General features: G+C 33.9%; 1 protein-coding gene across 1 annotated transcript in view; it reads left to right on the forward strand.

Moving 5' to 3' along the window:
• The window catches only part of LRP1B (LDL receptor related protein 1B), a 2,131,860-nt gene that overhangs the window by 1,146,154 nt on the left and 963,502 nt on the right, over positions 1 to 22,204 (forward strand). Inside the window, exon 11 of the mRNA XM_066281034.1 lies at positions 3,390 to 3,626. Coding sequence (XP_066137131.1) covers positions 3,390 to 3,626 — 237 coding nt within the window. The remainder of the gene's footprint in view (positions 1 to 3,389; positions 3,627 to 22,204) is intronic.

Raw genomic sequence — 22,204 nt, forward strand, 5'->3', positions numbered from 1 at the left:
ACAAAAAGCTGATTTATCTTTTACCTAGTTATCCCACTTTTGACTGAAGAAATTCATTGTTATTGTACTTATAATAAAAACTCAGAAACAATCTATATATCTAACAATAGGTAAGTAGCTAACTACCATTGTCCGTCACCACTGAGATTGCTGGTTCTGCACGTGGGCTCATCATTGCAGGGTCACTGGCTTTAGTGGGGAAGTAATCCACATGACCCCAAAGCTCGCTGGCATGAAAGCCCAAGGTCACTGGCTTAAGCAAGGGGACACTGGTACAAACACAGTCAAAGCTATGGTCCCTCACCATGTTGTGGTTCACTTTTCACGGTCTCACTGTATTGCGGATTTTTAAATTGTATATTTCTAATTTTGTATTGCAGATTTTTCGCTATATCGTCAGATTTTGTGGTATATAGATAATTTTATATATTTAGTATTTCAATTATTTTTGCAGTAAAATAAGCAAAATAAGTATGAGAAAGGTTAGTAACAGTGTGGGAAAGGTTTATAAGAGTGTGAGGAGGGTTTATAAAACCTTAAATATATATATAAATAATAAAATAAATATAAGGTTGCTACTTTGCGGGTTTTGCCTGAAGGAGGTTCTGGAACCTGACCCCCGCGATAGATGCGGCACCACTGTATATTCTATTGCCTCTTTCATAGAGAACATGATGTTGCCATTGAAAAGAATGTTTTGAACACTTTTTATTGAAAACAAAAAATATTATTTTATTAAATTAGGGACTACAAGCCTGAGCTTTGGTGGCACAGTGGATAAAATGTTGACCCAGAATGCTGAAGTCACTGTTTTGAAGTCCTGAGGTTGCTGGTTCTGCACATGGGCTCATCAGTGCAGGGTCACTGGCTTTAGTGGGAAAGTAGTCCACATGACCCCAAAGCTCGCTGACATGGGAGCCCAAGGTCACTGGTATGAACACAGTCAAAGCCCTGGCAGGAATCTCAGTGTACAACTAGAGTGAAAGTACACTCTCTCTCCCTTCCTGTCTCTCTCTCTCTCTCAAAATAGATAAAAAAAATAAATAAAAATTAGAATAAAATAAAATAAAATTAGGTACTAAAATACATATGTACTATATCTGTATTTTATTAAAAAAGGTATGCAGCCCTGGCAGGCTGGCTCAGTGGTAGAGCGTTGGCCTGGTGTGTGGAAGCCCTGGATTTGATTTCTGACCATGGAACACAGGAGAAGCACCCATCTGCTTCTCCACCTTTCCCCCTCTCTGTTCACTCTATCTTTCTCTTTCCCTCCTGCAGCCAAAGCTCCATTGGAGCAAAGGTGGCCCAGGCACTAAGAATGGCTCCATGGCCTCTGCCTCAAGCACTAGAATGGCTTCAGTTGCAGCAGAGCAATGCCTCAGATGGGCAGAGCATCGCCCCCCAGTGGGCTTGCTGGGTGGATCCCATTTGGACACATATAGGATTTTGTCTCTCTGCCTACCCACTTCTTACTTCAGGAAAATACAAAAAAGAGAGAGAGAGAGAGAGAGAGAGAGAGAAAGAAAGTATGCATATAAAGTTGGTAGAAAATACTCAAGAATGTTAATTTCCAAATTAATATGTACTATTTTATTTTAAATAATATTATACATTATTTTAAAAATATTCAGACACTGAGAGGCTATGAGGACAATAAGGAAAAGGAGTGTAAATATTTTTTACCCAGTAATTTTATTTCTGGAAATGTAAGAGATCATCTAAAAATGTATTAAATAGTAGGTTGAAGAAATTCTTATCTCTGTATTATTATAATGATAAAAGAATAAAACCAACTGGGGAATGGTTTGGCAAATTATTGTGTATCACACTAATCACTTTGAAAGAATGTAAGGCTTAAAATAAAGAATCACATAGAACATAATTTTGATACCAAGATATAATAATAAAAGTAGAATATAAAAATAGAGTGCCCTCTTCTATATAAGTAATTTTCCATTCAAAAATCAGCTAGGTAAATTAAATTTGAAATAGTCACACAGAAAGCAATGCAATATAACAGTGAAAATGAACAATGATGACAAGTTTAATATTAAGAATGCATTAAGAATAATATTAATTCACAGGAAAATTTACATATAAAATTTAAACATGTGGAGTTAAACCACTACTCTTGGGAAATACATACCACATATTTCTAAAACTTTAAAAAAATCCATGATAAACCGAATAATAAGGGTATCAGTGTCTCTGGGATGGAATAGGGGCATGTGCATGCCTTCCTATATTTGGAAATATTCTTAGGGTCTGTGCTAAGTACATGAAACTTGTTTTATTTTTATTCTATATATATTAAGAAGTTACAAAGTTTGTTCACATACATTTAACATTCAATAATACTAATTTAAAAATAGAAAGAAAATAGAATGATAATATAATTTGTATTGAAGGTACTGTGTTTGAGTTATTAGTTTTTTTTTTTCAAACTTTCTATGATAAAGATATTTTACTAAAAGTCACGTGGTATCATTATTGCAATATAATTGAGTCACTTGTATCTTCACTATTTAAAAATAAAACAATATATGTTTTCTTTCATATAAAGTAATGCCTTCAAAATTATGTAGACTAAATTAAGTATAGTATGACCTTGCAATTGGAGAACTTGCATGTATACTTATAAAAGTCTGAAGGAGTCTGTTCACCCTGTAGAGAAAGATCACTTGATTTTGGCCTTTTAACCCAAGTGACAGTTTTGCTTCGGGCTTTTGTTATTGTTTTCTTTTGTTTTTTGGTAACGGTGTTGTACATCAGAGTTACTGGCATTAACTTCTAACATTCTAATTAAGATGTGAAGAAAAAAGTGAGGCTATAATGACATTTGATTTCATTTATTAAAAATAATAGATCACATCACTAGATAACTTTAATATATTCACATGAAAGTATGTCATAATATGTGATTCTTTTGTCTCTGACAATCAGTAGATACAAACTCTGAGAGAGCGTTTATATATTCTAAAGTTTTAGCATTGTCAAACATAAAGAATTCTACAGTTGCTATCTACAAAACGTGTTAGATATGTTGTAATGAGTTGTAAAATTAAATGTGCTGGATGTTTTGATAAATGTCCACTTTACAGTTACAAGTTTTCCAATGATCTTTCATATTTTTTGCTATACTGACAGTTACAGACAAAAGAATAATTAACTAAATAGAACCCATTCACAAAAGTAATTTCTATTTTAATTAAAGTAATGCAATTAGCTGGCCTTCCTGCATCAAGATACATTTGGCATATTTTAGAGTTTAATTTTTGGTATTGAATTTTAAAAACGCTAATTGTGCCAGTTAATTAAACAGTGGCATTATGCAGTGTAAAGAAGATTAGGAGCATCAGTTGTTTATGTTTGTAATCTTTCTTCTGCAGGACCCAAAAATGAGTTGTTTCTTTTTTATGGGAAAGGACGCCCAGGAATCGTTAGAGGAATGGACTTGAATACCAAGATAGCGGATGAATACATGATCCCCATAGAAAATCTGGTAAACCCGCGTGCTTTAGATTTTCATGCGGAAACCAATTATATCTACTTTGCTGACACCACCAGTTTCCTAATTGGCCGGCAGAAGCTTGATGGCACAGAGCGAGAAACCATCCTGAAAGATGGTAAGTGACACTGTGTAACATTAATGTTAAACTACCTAGAGATAAAGCGCTTTAAAGGGATGAATCTAGTGTATGTCAAACTTTCACCAGAACCCAAGTTGCTGTTGAATTAAAAGTATTTGTTAATTTAATTTTCTTCAGTAATATTTTTCCTACATATTTTCACATACTAGCATATTTAGACTAGTATAAAATTGAACTTGCAATTGTCCACTACATTTTAAATATCACAGGAATTAAACTGACCTATTTATTCACTTTCATGGAAAAACACAGATTTGCAATGATATGTTTACAGTCCTATACGGCAGAGCATAAGATTTTAACAGGACATCAGAGATTTTTTAGTATTTGCTTCTCACTAGAATATTGTTCATGTTACTCAAAGTGTATTAAAAATGTTAATACCTCATTGTCATCATAATTCCTGCATATTTTCTCTTACTTTATAAATCATTATAATTTACTTCTTTGAAGTTGCCCTTGAAATACTAGTATCTGTAGAGAAACTGTAGTTGTTTATGCCTATTATTATTTATAGACATGTATTTATAAGTAACCATATACATGCAATCATATATGAATATATTTTATAATTGTCAGGAGATTTCATTAATTAGCTGGCTTGGAAAAACCAATCAATTAATAAAATAATATAACCTTGGTATAAGTAGAAAAGATCTTTAATAATCAAGCAAACCAAACTTTTGACTGGCTGCTAGTCACATTAGAATGGCTAACTAATGATTCTGGACCTCAGTTTCCTCATATTTATAGTCTGCTTCCTTCTTAAATGTTTTAGAAATCCTTGATTTAAGGAACAATAATTGTAACCTATTTTATCAAAGACATTGTGCTAGCTATTATAATCGATAAAGAGGATTTTAGGAAATGGCTACTGCCTTCAAGGAATTCATAATCTATTTCTTGAGATAATATAAGCACACAAAGGTGTAAAGGGTTTGAAGTATTAATAAGTTTAAAGATGGCCCAAGGAAATATATGATTAATGAAGAACATCCCTGTAAGAAGAGCCCACAGGAAGGGAGAGACATCTTTATGTGGGTATTCTCAGGGAACTTTTGTAGAGGAGCTGGTATTTTGACTAGATTTTGAAAGATGAATGTTAAGGAGGAGGGGAGGATATTGCAAGAAAACAAAACACAGCAAAACTAAGCTAAACAAAAGTACATTCTCCAGAAAGAGGATGAAGGGAACATTAAGTGGATTACTACAGGAGGTTTGTTTACAGGTAATAGTGACAGAGTAGGTGTAAAAAGTGAATGGTGGCTAAATGAAAGACCTCAAATGGAAGTGAAGGGTCTTAGATAAAAATTCTGAAGGAATAAGAGACAGTAAGTACTTTTAAGACAAAGAATAATGTGAATCAGAGATATTTTAGGAGACTCACTCTGGTAGTGGAATGCTGAAAGAATCAGACAGAAGGAGAGAAAATAAAAGCAGAAAGACAGATTAGCATTATTTACAGCATGCCTGGTAATAAATGGTGGTCTCCTTTCTTTTAGAGGAAATAAGGGTGGCATAAAAAGATTTTTTGTTTATGTCAGGTTCACTTTAAATCAAACCTTTAATGATAAAAAGTACAGTTTTCACAAGTGACAAATGAAGTATTAAAATAAAAAAAATCTGTTTTTGTCTCTTTTTGTCCAATTAGAGTTAAGATTTTTACTTTAAATTGGATGTGGCACAGGCAGTCTGCCTACTTTTCTCTGTGATGTGCTATCAGATAATAGGGACTTGACAATTTTAGGACAATGGACTTGCACATTCTAAGTAGGAGATAAATTTAGATTGCTCTAATTTTGACCTAGACATTTTCAAGAGGCACTAAAATATAATATAGAGTATTCTTGGTTTCTTTTTAAAAAATGTCAGTTCCAGTGTTGAGCCTAGCTAATAATCCTAACTTTGACAACCACATCCTACCACTGACATGGGTGGTTTTTTGCATTCCACCGGAGCAACAGAGATTACCTCTAATAGCTGCTTGACTTCCAGGCATATTTGTAGAGTTTTGAATTAGTAATATAAAGGTTATAAAAACATTTTGTAGATTTTTACATCTGAAAAATGTTAACATTTTGATATTTCTATGCAAAGGACATTAATCTATTTTTATTAGTTTATCTTTTTTTCTTACTGGTAAAACAGTGGTGGGATTTAGGCAGTTCACACTAGTTCAGCAGAACTGGTACCTAATTTTTTGTTGAGTTTGTTGAACCAGTTGTTAAAATTCCATTTATAATCAGGGTTCTCTCTAGGGTGGGTGCATCGGCAGCTGCCCAATGCGGAAATCACAAATTTACATTTCTTACTCTTTTTTTAATGTTCATCTGCACAACTGCATTTCTAAATGCCAGTAGTAATGTTCATTCCGTCCATACGTGAGAAAAGGTAAAAAATTTGACGGAACTATGCTTGTAATATTTATTTATTTATTTCATAAAACTCATTATACATTTGCTGAAATACTACATTTTAATTCCTTTGTGTTTGTTACTTCAGTAAACAAACATAAAAAGTGCCAACCAGGGTGTGACAAACTGTCATTTGTTTCATCTTTGTGTTATGCCCAAAATTTCCAAGATATTATGAGATGATCCACAGCCTAGACATTAACATAATCTAATTTTGTATACCTCTTTTATTGTTCTTATTTAAGTATTAAATGCATGAAATAATAAACTACCTTTTGGTATATTGTTTTTTTAATACTTAAAACAGTAATTAGAGCAAAGAATTGGTCATTAAATTATTTGAATCCCACCACTGCAGTAAGGAGAATAACAACAGACATTATGATACAACATTAACATATCAAAACAGAACTTACATTTGGCAGATGATAACTTGTGATTCTTGGAATCAGAAAAACCAACTTCTCTATGTATTTACTCATTTAGCTAGAGTGTCTACAATCCAGCCTGAAGACTGAGAGGCAATACTAGATTTGACAAATGATTCTTTAAAGTTTGGTAGAAATTTTCAGCTTTCAGCCTTAGTATAGTTTGAAGTACAAGGCTATAAAAATATTGTTTGTAAATAACTATCTTGGACATCTGTGTAAGCCTAAGTCTTTTTATAGTGGAAAGAAACACAACAATATTTCAGTAAAAAAACAATTTCCATTTATGCTTTGACTTTTATTTTGTTTTGTCCAGAGGTTTATTGAAAATCTCCTAAAGAGATACTATAATCTTTGTGGAATCTTGTGAGGTAAAATAGTAATTAAGTAAATGAGAAAAGAAAATTGTCCATTTAAGGTTCTTACATGTATTTCAACAATTACTGAGATAATCTATGAAATCAAAATATATTAGTGATTTAATAAAAATAGACTTCTATAAGAGCAAAACATTTACTAATCTATATATTTTTACTTTCTAGAATTTTTGCCCATTTTTTTATAAAATTCATACTTTATTTTTTTAATTAATTACTTGATTTATTTCTTTGTGTAGTTAATAAATGTTTATTAAATACCACCTCTGGGCCAGGTGTTGTTCTAGGTGATAGGAATGCTGAAGTAAATAAGGTCAAGTTTATATTTAGCTTATATCAAATTGTGGGAGGCAGATAAATAAACACATAAATGAACAGATAATGGTACATGCTATAAAGAAAATAAAGTAGGATACTATGGTACAAAGTAATAAAAATATCAACAGAAAGGAAATTTATTCTAAGTGATCAAGGAATGTAAATTAGCCATTCTTGCCAAGTATAATTGTTACTCTCTAAAAGAACAAGACAGATTCTCTTTATAAGATTCAGTTCACTTTTATCTCATTGGGTGTCTCGTCCAAGATCCATTATTTATTATAGTATGAATTATAAATTTTATCAGAAGGGGAAAAACATAAAAACAATAACTCACTATTTTATTTATTACACATGTATTCTATTAGTGCAGCACTTGTTTTTAAAATGTTTAAATTAAATTTTCAGGGATACATATATCCAAAAAGAAAGCTAGTAAAAATAACTTTTCATATTGTCTCATATCTTTAAAAGTACACTCAAAGAATTTTTTTCTGAGTCAAAAGTTATTAATGCCTGCAGCTACAACAGAAAAACTGTAGTTTCAATACATAATGAAAATGGAGACTTGAGATCACCCAGTTCGTGGTGATTTGTTACAATAGCCACAGGAACTAACACAAAGCCTGTGCTGTTAACCATGTTGCTACTGGCTTTATGGACTCCTTAGGGTAGGTGCAACCTGATTGGGATCTGGAGTCGGTCCACGTTTCCAGACCTCAGAGTCTTCTTTAACTGGAGGTATTTTATAGGAGAAAACTGAGTATCTTTGGAGAGGATGAAAGATATGTTTTGTTTTTTTTTAGGAAGTATAACCAGGAGGTAGGGGAAGCAGTGTTTGTATGCCAAACATATTCTCCAAGTAGCATGTTTGAAGTTAGTTTACTGAATCACAAAGAGTAGTGCCATATTTATACAATTGCTTGTCCAGCATCTATTCTAAAGGGTAAAGCCCTGTTCTTCTGCTACGTTCCACCCCAGCATTTCCTTATTCCTCTCATGGTTTTAAAATCCAATAGTTTCTCCAATCATGTGTTGAAATGTGTGTTGTTATACCCAGGCACAAATTTGATAATTCATCATTGTAATACTTAGAACCCTCACTATTACTACTACTGCCCACACATATAATCACCAATTTAAGATGAACTTTAACTCCAGAAACATTTCCAGATCTCTATCCAGATTTAGGACACCCACTCACAACAGATTACAGAATAATCTGTTCCCAAGTGACACCAACTTTAATGTAATACCACTTTCTGAACCTATCGATAACCATTTGTTCTAGTATTTCGATGAACTTCCCTATGTATAACTCACTAGGAATTTTTAGTGTTTCACAAAGATCGAGTGTTACAGTGATAAAACAAACATGATGAGCTATCACTAATGACTTAGGTTAGAAAGTTCCTGTGAACTGTAGTGATTATGCCTTGCAAAGCATTTTAAAATTAAGAACAAGTTTTACTCTGCTGTTTGATTACAGGTGAATATCAATATTGCTTTTCTGACTTTAACTTGAACTTTATCATAAAGAAAATTTTAAGACTCTGAGAGATGTAGACTCTGACTAACCATTAAAGAAAATAATGAATACATTTGTCATTCATGAGACATGTCCTAATTAAAACTGTTGAGAAGAGATTTGTGTTTTCAGCTCTTGAAAATCTAATGGCTATTGTCCTGCTGAGTAGCAAGGTTATACAACTTATTTGCATGTGCTGACTTTTGTTGACTATCAATGAGATGTTTTCCTGGAATTTACTGGAAATTTGAATCTTAAAAACATGGGTTCAATTTTATGATCAGTTTATAAATAGATATTTCTCATAATTTTTGGTATTTCTCATAAGATATTTGAGATATTTAAAAAAGACTTTAAGCTTATGTATGTCTTTTTGTCTGAAATGGTTACAGTAATATCAGAAGATTGAAATCTTGGTTCTGAAATATATTATTTCATAAAAATGGAATTAACCATGTAGCTGATAGATTTTAATAAACATAAATACAACTTTTTTCTATTTATTTTCATCATATATATATGATATACATAAACACACATGTATATACACTGACATACACAGCATATTACATACACACATACAGACATTCTCACACACTAGTTCAGGATAACTCCAGAAACTTCCATAAAATAGTTTATTATGTTAATGTTAAACTGCTCATAAGGTAAAAAGAGACAATATGAAAATAGTTGGATTCCCCAAAGTACCACTGAAACATTTTTACAAATATAATTGCTATATTAAATAAATATTCTGATTGGTAAAATTTTTTGTACACTTTATACAAATTGTCAGTTTTCAAAATGAATTAAAATAAAGGAAATACCCAATTGCTTAATTTTTCTTAGCATTATGTACTTTTAATTTGTTCCTTCAGAATTCACTTGGTAATACTTTACTCACCAAGGATTAGTATTGTAAACATTGACTATAATTGTTCTGTTCAAAATTAATACAAATTTTGATTTAAAAAGCTTGAAAAATTATTTTTGGTTGACATTGCTGTTGGTATTCTTTATTTTAATTAATTTTTTTTTTTTTAGTGACACTGGTTAACAAAATTATACAGGTTTCAGGTGCACAATACTACAACCCATCTCTGTACACACTGTATTGTGTGTTCACACCCTAAGTCAATCTCTGTCCATCATGATTTATTTACCTGATACCTTCCCCCACCTCCACCCCCTACAATGACCTGACTGTTTTTTGTTTCCTTGAGTTTTTCTTTTTTTTTTGCTCAATGCCTCCAGGCCCCTCACCTAGCCCCCCTCCCACAACTATCAACTATCTATCCCTAAGTCTGTCTCTACTTCATATGTTTGTTCACTTTGTTTATTAGATTCCACATATGATTAAAATCATGTGGTATTTAGTCTTCTCTGACTGACTTATTTTACATAGGATAATACTCTCCAGGTCCTTCCATGACTTTGCAAAAGATAAAATTTTCAACTTTTTTTAAGACTGAGTAGTATTCCATTGTGTAACTGTAACACAACTTTCTTATCCACTCATCTATTGATGGGCACTTGAGCTGCTTCCAAATCTGGTTATGGTAAATTATGCTGCAATGAATTTAGGGGTGCATATGTTCTCTCAAACTAGTGTTTTGGGTTTCTTTGGGTATATTCCCACTAGTGAAATTATTGGGTCATAAGGCAGTTCCACTTGTGAATTTTTGAGGTAACTCCATACTACTTTTTACAGTGGCTGCAGCAGTCTGCATTCTCACCAAAAGTACACAAGGGTTCCCTTTTCTCCACACCCTTGCCAACACTTGTTGTTCGTTGATATATTGATGATGACCTTCAGTCATCAAGTGTGAGGTGATATCTCATTATAGTTTTGTTATTTATCCGATATTAATGATGTTGAGCATTTTTTCCTATGTCTATTGGAATTCTGTATGTCTTCTTTGGAGAAGTGTCTCTTCAGATCCTTTGCCCATTTTTTAATTGGATTTTTTAATTGTATTTTTTTTTGGTGTTGAGTTTTAAAGTTCTTTATAAATTTTTGATATTAAGGCCTTATCAGATATATTGATATCTTCTTCCATTGTCTTTTCATTTGTTGATTGTTTACAAAAACATTTTGGTTTGATGTAGTACCATTTGTTTATTTTTATCTTTTATTTTCCTTATTCAAGGAGATATATTAGAAAAAATACTGCTATGAGAAATGTCTACCATTTCACTGAGTATGTCTCCTTCTATGAGTTTTATGATTTCAAGTCTAATATTTAATTCTTTAACCCAGTTTGAGTTTATTCTTGTATTTAGTTTTGTGGGGGTTTTTGCATAAATCTGTCTAATTTTCCCAACACTGTTCATAAAATAAACAATTTTTATCCCATTGTATTTTATTGCCTCCTTCGTCAAGTATTTATTGAATATAAAGGTGGGAGTTTATTTCTGGGCTCTCTAGTCTGTTCCATTTATCTACATGTCTGTTTTTATGCCAGTTACCATATCTTTTTTATTACTATGGCCTTGCAGGATTGTCTATTATCAGGTACTGTGATTCTTTCAACTTTGTTCTTTCTTAAGGTTGCTGTTGGTATTTAGGGTCTTTTATTTTATATAAATTTTTGAAATGTTTGTTCTAAATATTTAACATTTTTGTTAAATATGTCATTGGTATTTTGATAATAATTACATTGAATTTAAAGATTGCTTTGGGTTGTATGGACATTTTGATGATGTTAATTCTTCCTATCCATGAACATGGTATTTGCTTTAACTTATTTGTATCTTCTTCAACTTCTTTCTTCAGTCTTATAATTTTCTGAGTAAAGGTCTTTTATAATATTGGTTAAATTCATCACTAGTTATTTTATTCTTTTTGGACCAATTGTGAGTGGGATTATTTTCTTAGTTTCCGTTCTGATAGTTCATATTTGGTGTATAAAAATGCAACCGATTTCTGGATATTTATTTTGTATTCTGCCAATTTATTGAATTTATTTATCAGCTCTGGTAGATTTTGGTGGAATCTTTAGACTTCTCTCTATATAATATCTCTCTATATAATATCATGTTGTCTGCCAATAATGACAGTATTACTTCTTCCTTTTCAATTTAGAAGCCTTTTATTTTCTCTTCTTGTCTGTTTGCTGTGGCTAGAATTCTCAGCACAGTGTTGAAGAAGAATGGTGAAAGCACACATCCCTGTCTTGTTTCTTGATCTTAGGAAATGCTTATATTTTTTGCCCATTGAGTGTGATGTTGGCTGTGAATTTGTTATATATGGCCTTTATTATGTTGAGGTATATCTCTTCTGTTCCCACGTTGCTAAGACTTTTTATCATAAATTAATGCTGGATTGTTTCAAATACTTTTCTAGCTTTTATTGATAAGATCATGTGTTTTTTGTTTGTTTGGGGTTTTTTTTTTTTATATTTTTCTAAAGTGAGAAGCCGAGAGGCAGACAGACAGACTCCAGTATTTGCCTGACTGGTACCCACACAGCATGCCCACTAGAGGGTGATGCTACGCCCATCTGGCGCATTGCTTCATTGCAACCAGAGCCATTCTAGCACCTGAGGCAGAGGCCATGCAGCCATCCTCAGTGCCTGGGCCAACTTTGCTCCAATGGAGCTTTGGCTATGAGAGGGAAAGATAGAGATAGAGAGAAAGGAGAGGAGGAAGGATGGAGAAGCAGATTTGCGCTTCTCCTGTGTGCCCTGGCCGGGAATCGAACCTATGGCTTCCATATGCTAGGCTGATGCTCTACCACCAAGCTAACCAACCAGGACCTGATCATGTGGTTTTTATCTTTCATTTTGTTTATATGGAGTATCACATCTATTGATTTGCAGATGTTGTTTCAACTTTGCATACCAGGAATAAATCCCACTTGATCATTGTGTGTGATCATTTTAATGTATTTCTGGTTTCAATTTGCTAATATTCTGTTGAGAATTTTAGCATCTATGCTCTTCAGGTATATTGTATTGTCTTTCTTTGTATTGTCTTTATCAAGTTTTTGAATTAGGATAATGCTGGCCTCATAAAATGAATTTGGGAGTTTTCTCTCCTCTTAAATTTCTGGAATAGTTTGAGAAGGATAGGTGTTAGTTCTTCTTTGAATATTGCATAAAATGAGCCTGTGAAGCCATCCAGTCTAGGACTTCTGTTTGCTGGGAGTATTTTTATTACTGTTTCAATACCACTAGTTGTAACCCCTCTATTCAAATTCTCTAATTCTTTCTGATTTAGTTTTGGAAATTCCTTTTCTAGGAATTTATACATTTCATCCAGTTTCTCCAAGTTCTTGACATACAATTGTGCACAATATTTTTCTACAATGCTTTGTATTTCTTTGGTGTTAGTTGTTATTTTTTCTGTTGCATTTCTGATTTTCTTTATTTCAGTTTTTATCTCTCTCTTTTTTAAAACTTTGTTAACAGTATTTCAATCATGTTTATCTTTTTAAAGAACTAGCTCTTGGTTTAATTGATCTTCTGTATTTTTTAAAGATTCTATTTCATTTATTTCTGCTATAATCCTTATTATTTTCTTATTTATCTTTATTTCTGGCTTTGTTTTTCTTTTTAAAGTTTCTTTATGTTTTATTGTTTAAGTTTTTTCTTGTTTGTTTGTTTCTTGATATAGGCCTTTAATGCTATGAATTTCCCTCTTAAGACTGCTTTTGCTGAATTCCATAGATTTTTGAGTTGTGTCCTCATTTCCATTTGTATCAATCTATCTTTTGATTTCATCTTTGATCTTATTGTTAATCCCTTCATTGTTTAGTAACATGGTATTTAGTATCCATATCTTTCTGTGTTTTCCAGTTTTTTTCTTGTGATTGATTGTTTTGTTTAATATCATTATGGACAGGGAAGATGCTTGATATGATTTCAGTCTTCTTAGATTTATTGAGACATGTTTTGTGTCTTAACATGTAGTCTATGCTAGAAAATGTTCAGGTGCAATTGAAAATAATATGTATTCTGCTACTTTGAAATGAAATGCTCAGAAAATAACAATTAAATTCATTTGATCGAGTGGGTCATTTAAGGCTGCCATTTTCTTATTGACTATCTGTCTGGAAAATCTATCCACTGAGGTCAATGAGGTGTTAAAAATCCCCTACTATGACTGTACTACTGTCAGTTTATCCCTTTATGAACATCAAGATTTGCTTTACACATTGAACTGCTTCCATATTGTGTACATAAAGGTTTGCAAGGTTATATTCTTTTGTTGTATTATGCCCTTTATAAATATGTAATGTCCTTCTGTGTTTCTTACTTTAGCCTTTGTTTTAAAGTCCATTTTGTCAGCTCCAAGTATAGTATATATTCCATCTTTTATTTTCCTTTTCATCTTCATGAAATATTATTTTTCCTTCCCTTTACTTTTAGTCTATGTATATTTTTGTTTTGTGGTGAGACTCTTTTAGACAACATATATGTGGGTCTTATTTTCTTATTCACTCAGCTTGCCCATGTCTTTTGATTAAAGCATGTAAGCCATTTACACATAAAGTGCTTATTAATAGATACATATTTTTGCAGTTTTATTATTTTAACTACAGTGGTACCTTGAGATATGAATTTAATTCATTCTGTAACCAATCTCATCAGTCAACTCTTATATCGAACTGCCAATACTGGACCCATGCACCAAAGTGCCTTCTAGTGGCAGCTTCCCGAATCACAACTCATTTCTCTGAATTTCTCTCAGATCTCGAACAAAAATATGGACTGAGTTGCAGCTCATATCTTAAAGAATTTGTATGTTGGTCTGTGCATATCTGAAGGTACCACTGTATGCTCTTCTGTTTCCTGCTTTTCCTCCTCCTTGTTCTTTTGGCAGGTCTTGTCATATTTATTGTAATACTATTTTGGTGGTAACAAACTACTGCAGCTTTTTCTTGTTTGGAAGTTGTTTATTTCTCCTTCAATTTTAAATGATAACCTTTCTGGGCGTAGCAGTTTGGTTATAGGTTCCTGCTTTTTATCAGTTTGAATAATTCATGACAATCCCTTATGGCCTGAAATGTTTCTACTATAAAATCAACTGACAGTCTTATGGGCCCTCCCTTGTAGTTAACTAGCTGCTTTTCTCTTTCTGCTTTTAAGATTCCCTTTTTGTCTTTAACATTTGCATTTTAATTATGAGTTTCTGTATGGGTATTTTTGGGTCCATCTTGCTTGAGACTTTCAATGCTTCTATTTTTTTTCATAAATAAATTTTTATTAATTTTAATGGGGTGACATTAATAAATCAGGGTGCTTATATTCAAAGAAAACATGTCCAGGTTATCTTGTCATTAAATTATGTTGCATACCCATCACCCAAAGTCAGATTGTCCTCTGAAATCTTCTATCTAGTTTTCTTTGTGCCTCTCCCCCTCCTCTTTCCCCTCTCCCTCCTTCTCTCACCCCCTTAACCACCACACTCTTGTCTATGTCTCTTAGTCTTGTTTTTATGTCCCACTAATGTATGGAATCATGCACTTTTTGTTTCTTTCTGATTTACTTATTTCACTCCATATATTGTTATCAAGATCCCACCTTTTTTTTAAAAGTGATCCGATGTCATTATTTCTTATGGCTGAATAGTATACCATGGTGTATATGTGCCACATCTTCTTTATCCAGTCTTCTATTTTTTTTTTTTACAGTGATTAAAGCCTTTAAGCAAACTCTTGGCCAATACAGCAAGAATCCATAAAAGAGTAGTGTCCCTAACAAGTTCACCAAGTCCAAGTTGGCACCAACACCATTCCAAATCCCTGCAAATGCAACCCAACCCCAGTTCAGTCCCTTAGGATCTGTCACAAGGAACAGGAGTCCAGGAAAAGTCCACATCCAAGAAAAGTCCACATAGTACTGGAATTGTTCTCAAAATTCTATACTTTGCAGCTCACGTCCAAGTCCCAATGACCGCTGCTTCTAGCTGGTAATGATTCAGGTAGAATGGAAAAACCATCTGCGGCATGTGCAGAGATGGAGCTTCTGTTCTCTTCTGCCTGGAGAGATGAGACCAGGTGCTTTTCCCTGGAGCTCTGCAACTATGATGTGGTAAAGAGAACCTTAGGATACACTAAGCTGGGTGGCAAAGGTAAATTCATAATAGAAGTTGGCAAAGGAGGAAAGAGAGCTCTAAATGAGGAGTAGGTCCCAGCCTGAAATACGAGTGGGGCCTTGAGGTAGGAGGAATAAAGGAAACACTATATATTAAACAAAGCAGCAGAAAATTGGACTATCAACACTCACAACAGAGATCTTTGAAGGAAGAATAAAAACCTGATTATTCAGGCAAGAAATAGTTAAGTGGCCCTTGTGCAAATGACATCAGTTTACCTGCTTCTTGGAATAAATACCCTAGGCTCATCCACAGTGTTGTAGATGGGACCTACACCCTGGGCACCTTCAGCCTTCAGTGGCAAACCCCAGCATTCTGGACAAGGTTAGGTCATAGGAGGCTGGAGCAGGACTGGAAGAGACTGAACTCTCCCTTAGAGGAGCGAGGGGGAAGCCTACCTTCCAGTGTCCCTTTTTCCTCACAGCAAAGGCATGTAAGCCTGGCAGGCTTTAGCTCAATGACCTTCCTATTCACTATTGAAGCAGGACCCAGATGGAATCCTATGAGACCCCTTTGGGGAGTTGGAGCCTTCAAGGGTGTATCCTAAAAGCTGGTAGTTCCCCTGATCTCTATTGGGCTTTTTCTGCCTCTTGGTACCTTAAAAGCCATGCTCAGAAGATCTTGCTGAGGGGTTTGAAGATCCCCATCTGCCTATCTAAACCTTTTCCGTATATCTGGAGATATTTGGAAAGAGACAAAACAGTGCTATTAGCTGGATCAAATAAAAGAAAGTAGAAGTTTGCAGGAGAAAAAGATTTAGCATCTCCTGTTCATCGGCATTCAAAAGAAATTTAAAATTTTTAAAGTAAAAAGCATGATATGGTAGACCCATAGGAGTTCCAGGATATGACTTCCACGTTTTAATTTTTTTTCCCATGGTATTTTTCTTTATGCTTTTTCCCCCCATTTTTAAAATTAAATTTAATGCAGTGACATTGATAAATCAGGGTACATATGTTGAGAGAAAACATCTCCAGATTATTTTGACATCTGATTATGCTGTATACCCCTCACCAAAAGTCAAATTGTCTTCTGTCACCTTCTATCTGGTTTTCTTTGTGCCCCTCCCCTCCCCCACCCCCTCTCTCCTTCCTCACCCAATCCTCCCTCCCCCCACCCCCGCACCCCTGTTGCCATCACATTCTTGTTCATGTCTTTGAGTCTCATTTTTATGTCCCATCTATGTATGGATTCATATAGTTCTTAGTTTTTTCTGATTTACTTATTTCACTCTGTATAATGTTATCAAGGTCCATCCATGTTATTGTAAATGATACGATATAATCATTTCTTATGGCTGAGTAGTATTCCATTGTATATATGTACCAAGGCTTTTTAATCCACTCATCCTCTTACGGACACTTGGGCTGTTTCTAGATCTTCGTTATTGTGAACAATGCTGCCACAAACATAGGGGTGCATTTCTTTTTTTTGGAGCCGTTATATAGTGTTCTTGGGATATATTCCTAAAAGTGGGATAGCTGGGTCAAAAGGCAGTTCAATTTTCAAGTTTTTGCGAAATCTCCATACTGTTTTCCACAGTGGCTGCACCAGTCTGGATTCCCACCAGCAGTGCAGGAGGGTTCCCTTTTCTCCACATCCTCGCCAGCACTTATTCTGTGTTGTTTTGTTGATGAGCGCCATTCTGCTGGTGTGAGGTGATATCTCATTGTGGATTTAATTTGCATTTCTCTAATGATTGGTGATGTTGAGCATTTTTTCATATGCCTGTTGGCCATCTGTATGTCCTCTTTGGAAAAGTGTCTATTCATTTCTTTTGCCCATATTTTGATTGTATTGTTTGTCTTCCCGGTGTTGAGATTTACAAGTTCTTTATAAATTTTGGTTATTAACCACGTATCAGAAGTATTGTCAAATATGTTCTCCCATTGTATAGTTTGTCTTTTTATTCTGTTCTTATTGTCTTTAGCTGTGCAAAAGCTTTTTAGTTTGATATACTCCCATTTGTTTATCCTGTCTTTAATTTTACTTCCCCATGGAAATAAATCAGCAAATATATTGCTCTGAGAGATGTCAGAGAGCTTACTTCCTATGTTTTCTTCTAAGATGCTTATGGTTTCACGGCTTACATTTAAGTCTTTTATCCATTTTGAGTATATTTTTGTGACTGGTGTAAGCTAGTAATCTAGTTTCATTTTTTTTGCAGGTAGCTGTCCAATTTTCCCAACACTATTTGTTAAAGAGGCTATCTTTACTCCATTGTATTTCCTTACCTCTTTTGTCAAATATCAGTTGTCCATAAAGTTGTGGGTTTATCTCTGTTCTGTTCCATTGATCTATATACCTGTTCTTATGCCAGTACCAGGCTATTCTGAGTACAGTGGCCTTGTAGTATAACTTGATATCAGGAAGTGTGAATACCTCCCACTTTATTCTTCTTTTTTAAGATAGCTGAGGCTATTCATGTTCTTTTTTGGTTCCATATAAATTTTTGTAATATGTGATCTATATCTTTGAAGTATGTCATTGGTATTTTAATTGGTATTGCATTGAAATTATAGATTGCTTTGGGTAATATAGACATTTTAATGATGTTTATTCTTCCTAACCATGAGCACGGTATATGCTTCTACTTGTTTGTATCTTCCCTGATTTCTTTTATCAATGCCTTGTAATTTTTCTAGTACAAGTCTTTAGTCTCCTTGGTTAAATTTTCTCCTAGGTACTTTATTTTTTTGGTTGTAATAGTGAAGGGGATTGATTCCTTAATTTCTCTTTCTGACTGTTCATTGTTGGCATATAAAAATGCCTCTGATTTCTGAGTATTGATTTTATATCCTGCCACCTTGCTGAATTCATTTATCAGGTCCAGTAGTTTTTGACTGAGACTTTAGAGTTTTCTATATATAATATCATATCATCTGCATATAATGATAGTTTTACTTCTTCTTTTCCAATTTGAATGCCTTTTATTTCTTCTTCTTGTCTGATTGCTGTGACTAGGACTTCCAGGACTAAGTTAAATACGAGTGGTGAAAGGGGGCACCCCTGCCTTGTTCCTTATCTTAATTTTTGTCCATTGAGGTATGTTTCCTGTATTCCCACTTTGCTGAGAGTTTTGATCATGAATGTGTGCTGAATTTTATCAAATGCTTTTTCTGTATCTATTGAAATTATCATGTGGTTTTTCTCCTTCTTTTTGTTTATGTGGTGAATCACATTGATTGATTTACAAATATTGTACCATCCTTGTCTCCCCAGAATAAATCCCACTTGATCATGGTGTATTATTTTTTCCATATATTGTTGAATCCGGTTTGCTCATATTTTGTTGAGGATTTTAGCATCTATATTCATCAGAGATATTGGCGTATAATTTTCTTTCTTTGTGTTGTCTTTGCCTGGTTTTGGAATCAGAATTATGCTCGCCTCATAAAAGGAGCTTGGAAGTCTTCCTTCAACTTGAATTTTTTGAAATAGCTTGAGAAGGATATAGTTAGTTCTTCTTTGAATATTTGGTAGAATTCAGTTGTGAAATCATCAGGCCCCAGACTTTTCTTTGTTGAGAGTCTTATGATAACTGTTTCGATTTCATTTGGTGTAATTGGTCTGTTTAGGTTTTCTGATTCTTCCAGATTGATTTTTGGAAGATTGTATGTTTCAACAAATTTGTCCATATCATCTAGATTGTCTAGTTTTTTGGCATACAGTTCTTCATAGTATTTTCTTACAATATTTTGTATTTCTGTTGTGTCAGTTGTTATTTCTCCACTCTCATTTCTAATTTTATTTATTTTAGTCCTCTCTCTCTTTTTCCTGGTGAGTCTATTTAAAGGATCATTGATCTTGTTTACCCTTTTAAAGAAACAGCTCCTAGTTTCATTGATCCTCTGTATTGTTTCTTTAGCCTCTGTGTCATTTATTTCTGCTCTGATATTTATTATTTCCTTCCTTCTACTACATTTGGGCTTGCTTTACTTGCTTGCCAGGGTCCAGCCCCGGGAGGGGGACCCAGGGGTCCCACAGGAGGAGACGGCGTCGGTGAAAATCGAGTGAGAGAGCCGAATTCTTTTCTTTCTCTTTATTCTCTGGTTAGCATTTACTGCCAGGCATCTCTGCTAATGGCTGGTCTAACTTTACTTTTTATGCACACACACTAAGTTACAATCACATGGTATTTTGAATACATCATTGTTTTAGTTTCACTATGGTTACATATTTCCAGATAACAGTTAATTCATATCTATAAGCTACAAGTCAGGTGGTAAGTTATTCAAAGTACAGTTATCCAATAACTTGAATAGTAATAATATAGGTACAAACTTCTAAAAGATTAGTACTAATTAATAACTCTATTTTACTGTTGTGAGTCAAGAGCGCAGAAAGAGATAGCAGACGAAATCATCAAGGACTAGCAAAGGACCACCGCTTGCTCAGGCAAATAGCCTTGTGTTCATGTAGTGTCCTAATTCTTTCTTCACAAGACTACAAAAGGCTTGCTAGTTAAGAAACTAACATAGCATTAAGAGTAACTTTTACTTAAAGATACATAGAGTGCACCTGTAAGATAGCTAGTAGCAACATAATATCAGAAGGCATTAGTTGCTATTGCTGCTATGAATCCCACCACATTCCTCTCCTTATTCTTGGAAAATGCAAAAATCTCATGAGAATGTTTTACTGAGAAAAGCCCAGCAACTGCCTTCAGTGACAAAACAAGTCTTTTAACAAAACATTCTTTACTTGCCAGCTGCACTTCTATCTAAGGCCACGCAACAGGCCACTCCACTACACTTTACCTAAGATTCTAATGTCTAGTTAAACTTTATTTATTTACTATATTCATATACTAGCTAAGTTCTAACTTTATTCTTTCTAACATGATTAATAAGAAGAAATTCTCCTACAAACTTAACCCTTTATGAGGGATATCATGGCCAGCCTCTTATATTTATGAGCCCAGTTCAAGGGGCTTACAGGCTTTTCTGTGGAACTTACACCTTCTGTCTCATTTCCAAAGAAATTATTACAAATCTACAGGGAAAGCACGGTACTATTATCCCTGTGCCATAAATAATAGCACACACCCAGGAAAGAGGGGATATAAGACCAGATTAATTCAAAAAGGTCAAAGGGGGAAGTATCGTTGTGCCTTTCCTTTGCGGTGACTTTGTCAACCCGCAGCTGTTGGTCTTCACTGCGGTGACTCTATCAACCAGTAGCCATCGATCTTCTTTTGCTGTGACTTTGTCAACCAGCAGTTGTGGATCTTCTTCTGCTGTGACCTAGTTAGCCAGCGTTAGTGGATCGGCTCCCGACACTTGCTGTTCTTTTTCTAGTTCTTTTTGATACAGGGTTAAGTTGTTTATTTGAGCTTTTTCTAGTTTCTTAAAATGTGCTTGTAGTGCTATGAACTTCCCTCTCAATACTGCTTTTGCTGTGTCTCATATATTTTGAGTTGTTATATGCTCATTGTCATTCATTTCTAGGAATTTTTTATTCCTTCTTTGATTTCATTCTTAAACCATTAGTTATTTAACAACCTGCTATTTAATTTCCATGTGTTTGAGAATTTTTGAGCTTTTCCGTTGTGGTTGATTTCTAGTTTCATACTGTTGTGATCGAAGAAAGTGCTTGATATGATTTCAATCTTCTTAAATTTGTTAAGACCACTTTTATGCTTTAACATGTGGTCTATCCTAGAGAAAGTGCCATGAGCACTTGAAAAGAATGTTCATACTGCTGCTTTAGGGTGAAAAAGTTTCTGAAGATATCTATCAAATCGAGTTGATCTACTATGTCCAATCAGTCTGCTGTTTCTTTGTTAATTTTCTTTCTTGAGGATCTATCTATTGATGATGTTGGGGTATTAAAATTTCCTACTATTATAGTATTGCTGTTGATTTCACCCTTTATATCCATCAAAGTCTGCTTTATATATTTAGGTACTCCTATGTTAGGTGCATAGATATTTATAATAGTTATATCTTCCTGTTGGATTACTCCCTTTATCATTATGTAGTGGCCTTCTTTATCTCTTACTATATCCTTTGTTTTAAAGTCCAATTTTCTGATATAAGTATTGTTACCCCAGCTTTTTTTTTTTTCCATTTCCATTTGCATGAAATGTTTTTTTCCATCCTTTTACCTTCAATCTATGTGTATCTTTTGTTCTAAGATGTGTCTCTTGTAGACAGCATATGTACGGGTCTGTTATCTTATTCACACAGCTACCCTATGTCTTATGATTATATCATTTAATCCATTTACATTTATGGTTATTATTGATATGTAGTTGTTTATTGCCATTTTATTCTTTAAAGCTGTATTCCTTTTTTGCTATACTCTTTTCCCACTTTGATCAGTTTACAACAGGCCCCCTAACATTTCCTGCAGCATTAGTTTGGTTGTAATGAATTCCTTGAGT

Source organism: Saccopteryx bilineata, chromosome 5 (assembly GCF_036850765.1).
Source record: "Saccopteryx bilineata isolate mSacBil1 chromosome 5, mSacBil1_pri_phased_curated, whole genome shotgun sequence".
In the NCBI taxonomy this organism is placed as follows: domain Eukaryota; kingdom Metazoa; phylum Chordata; class Mammalia; order Chiroptera; family Emballonuridae; genus Saccopteryx; species Saccopteryx bilineata.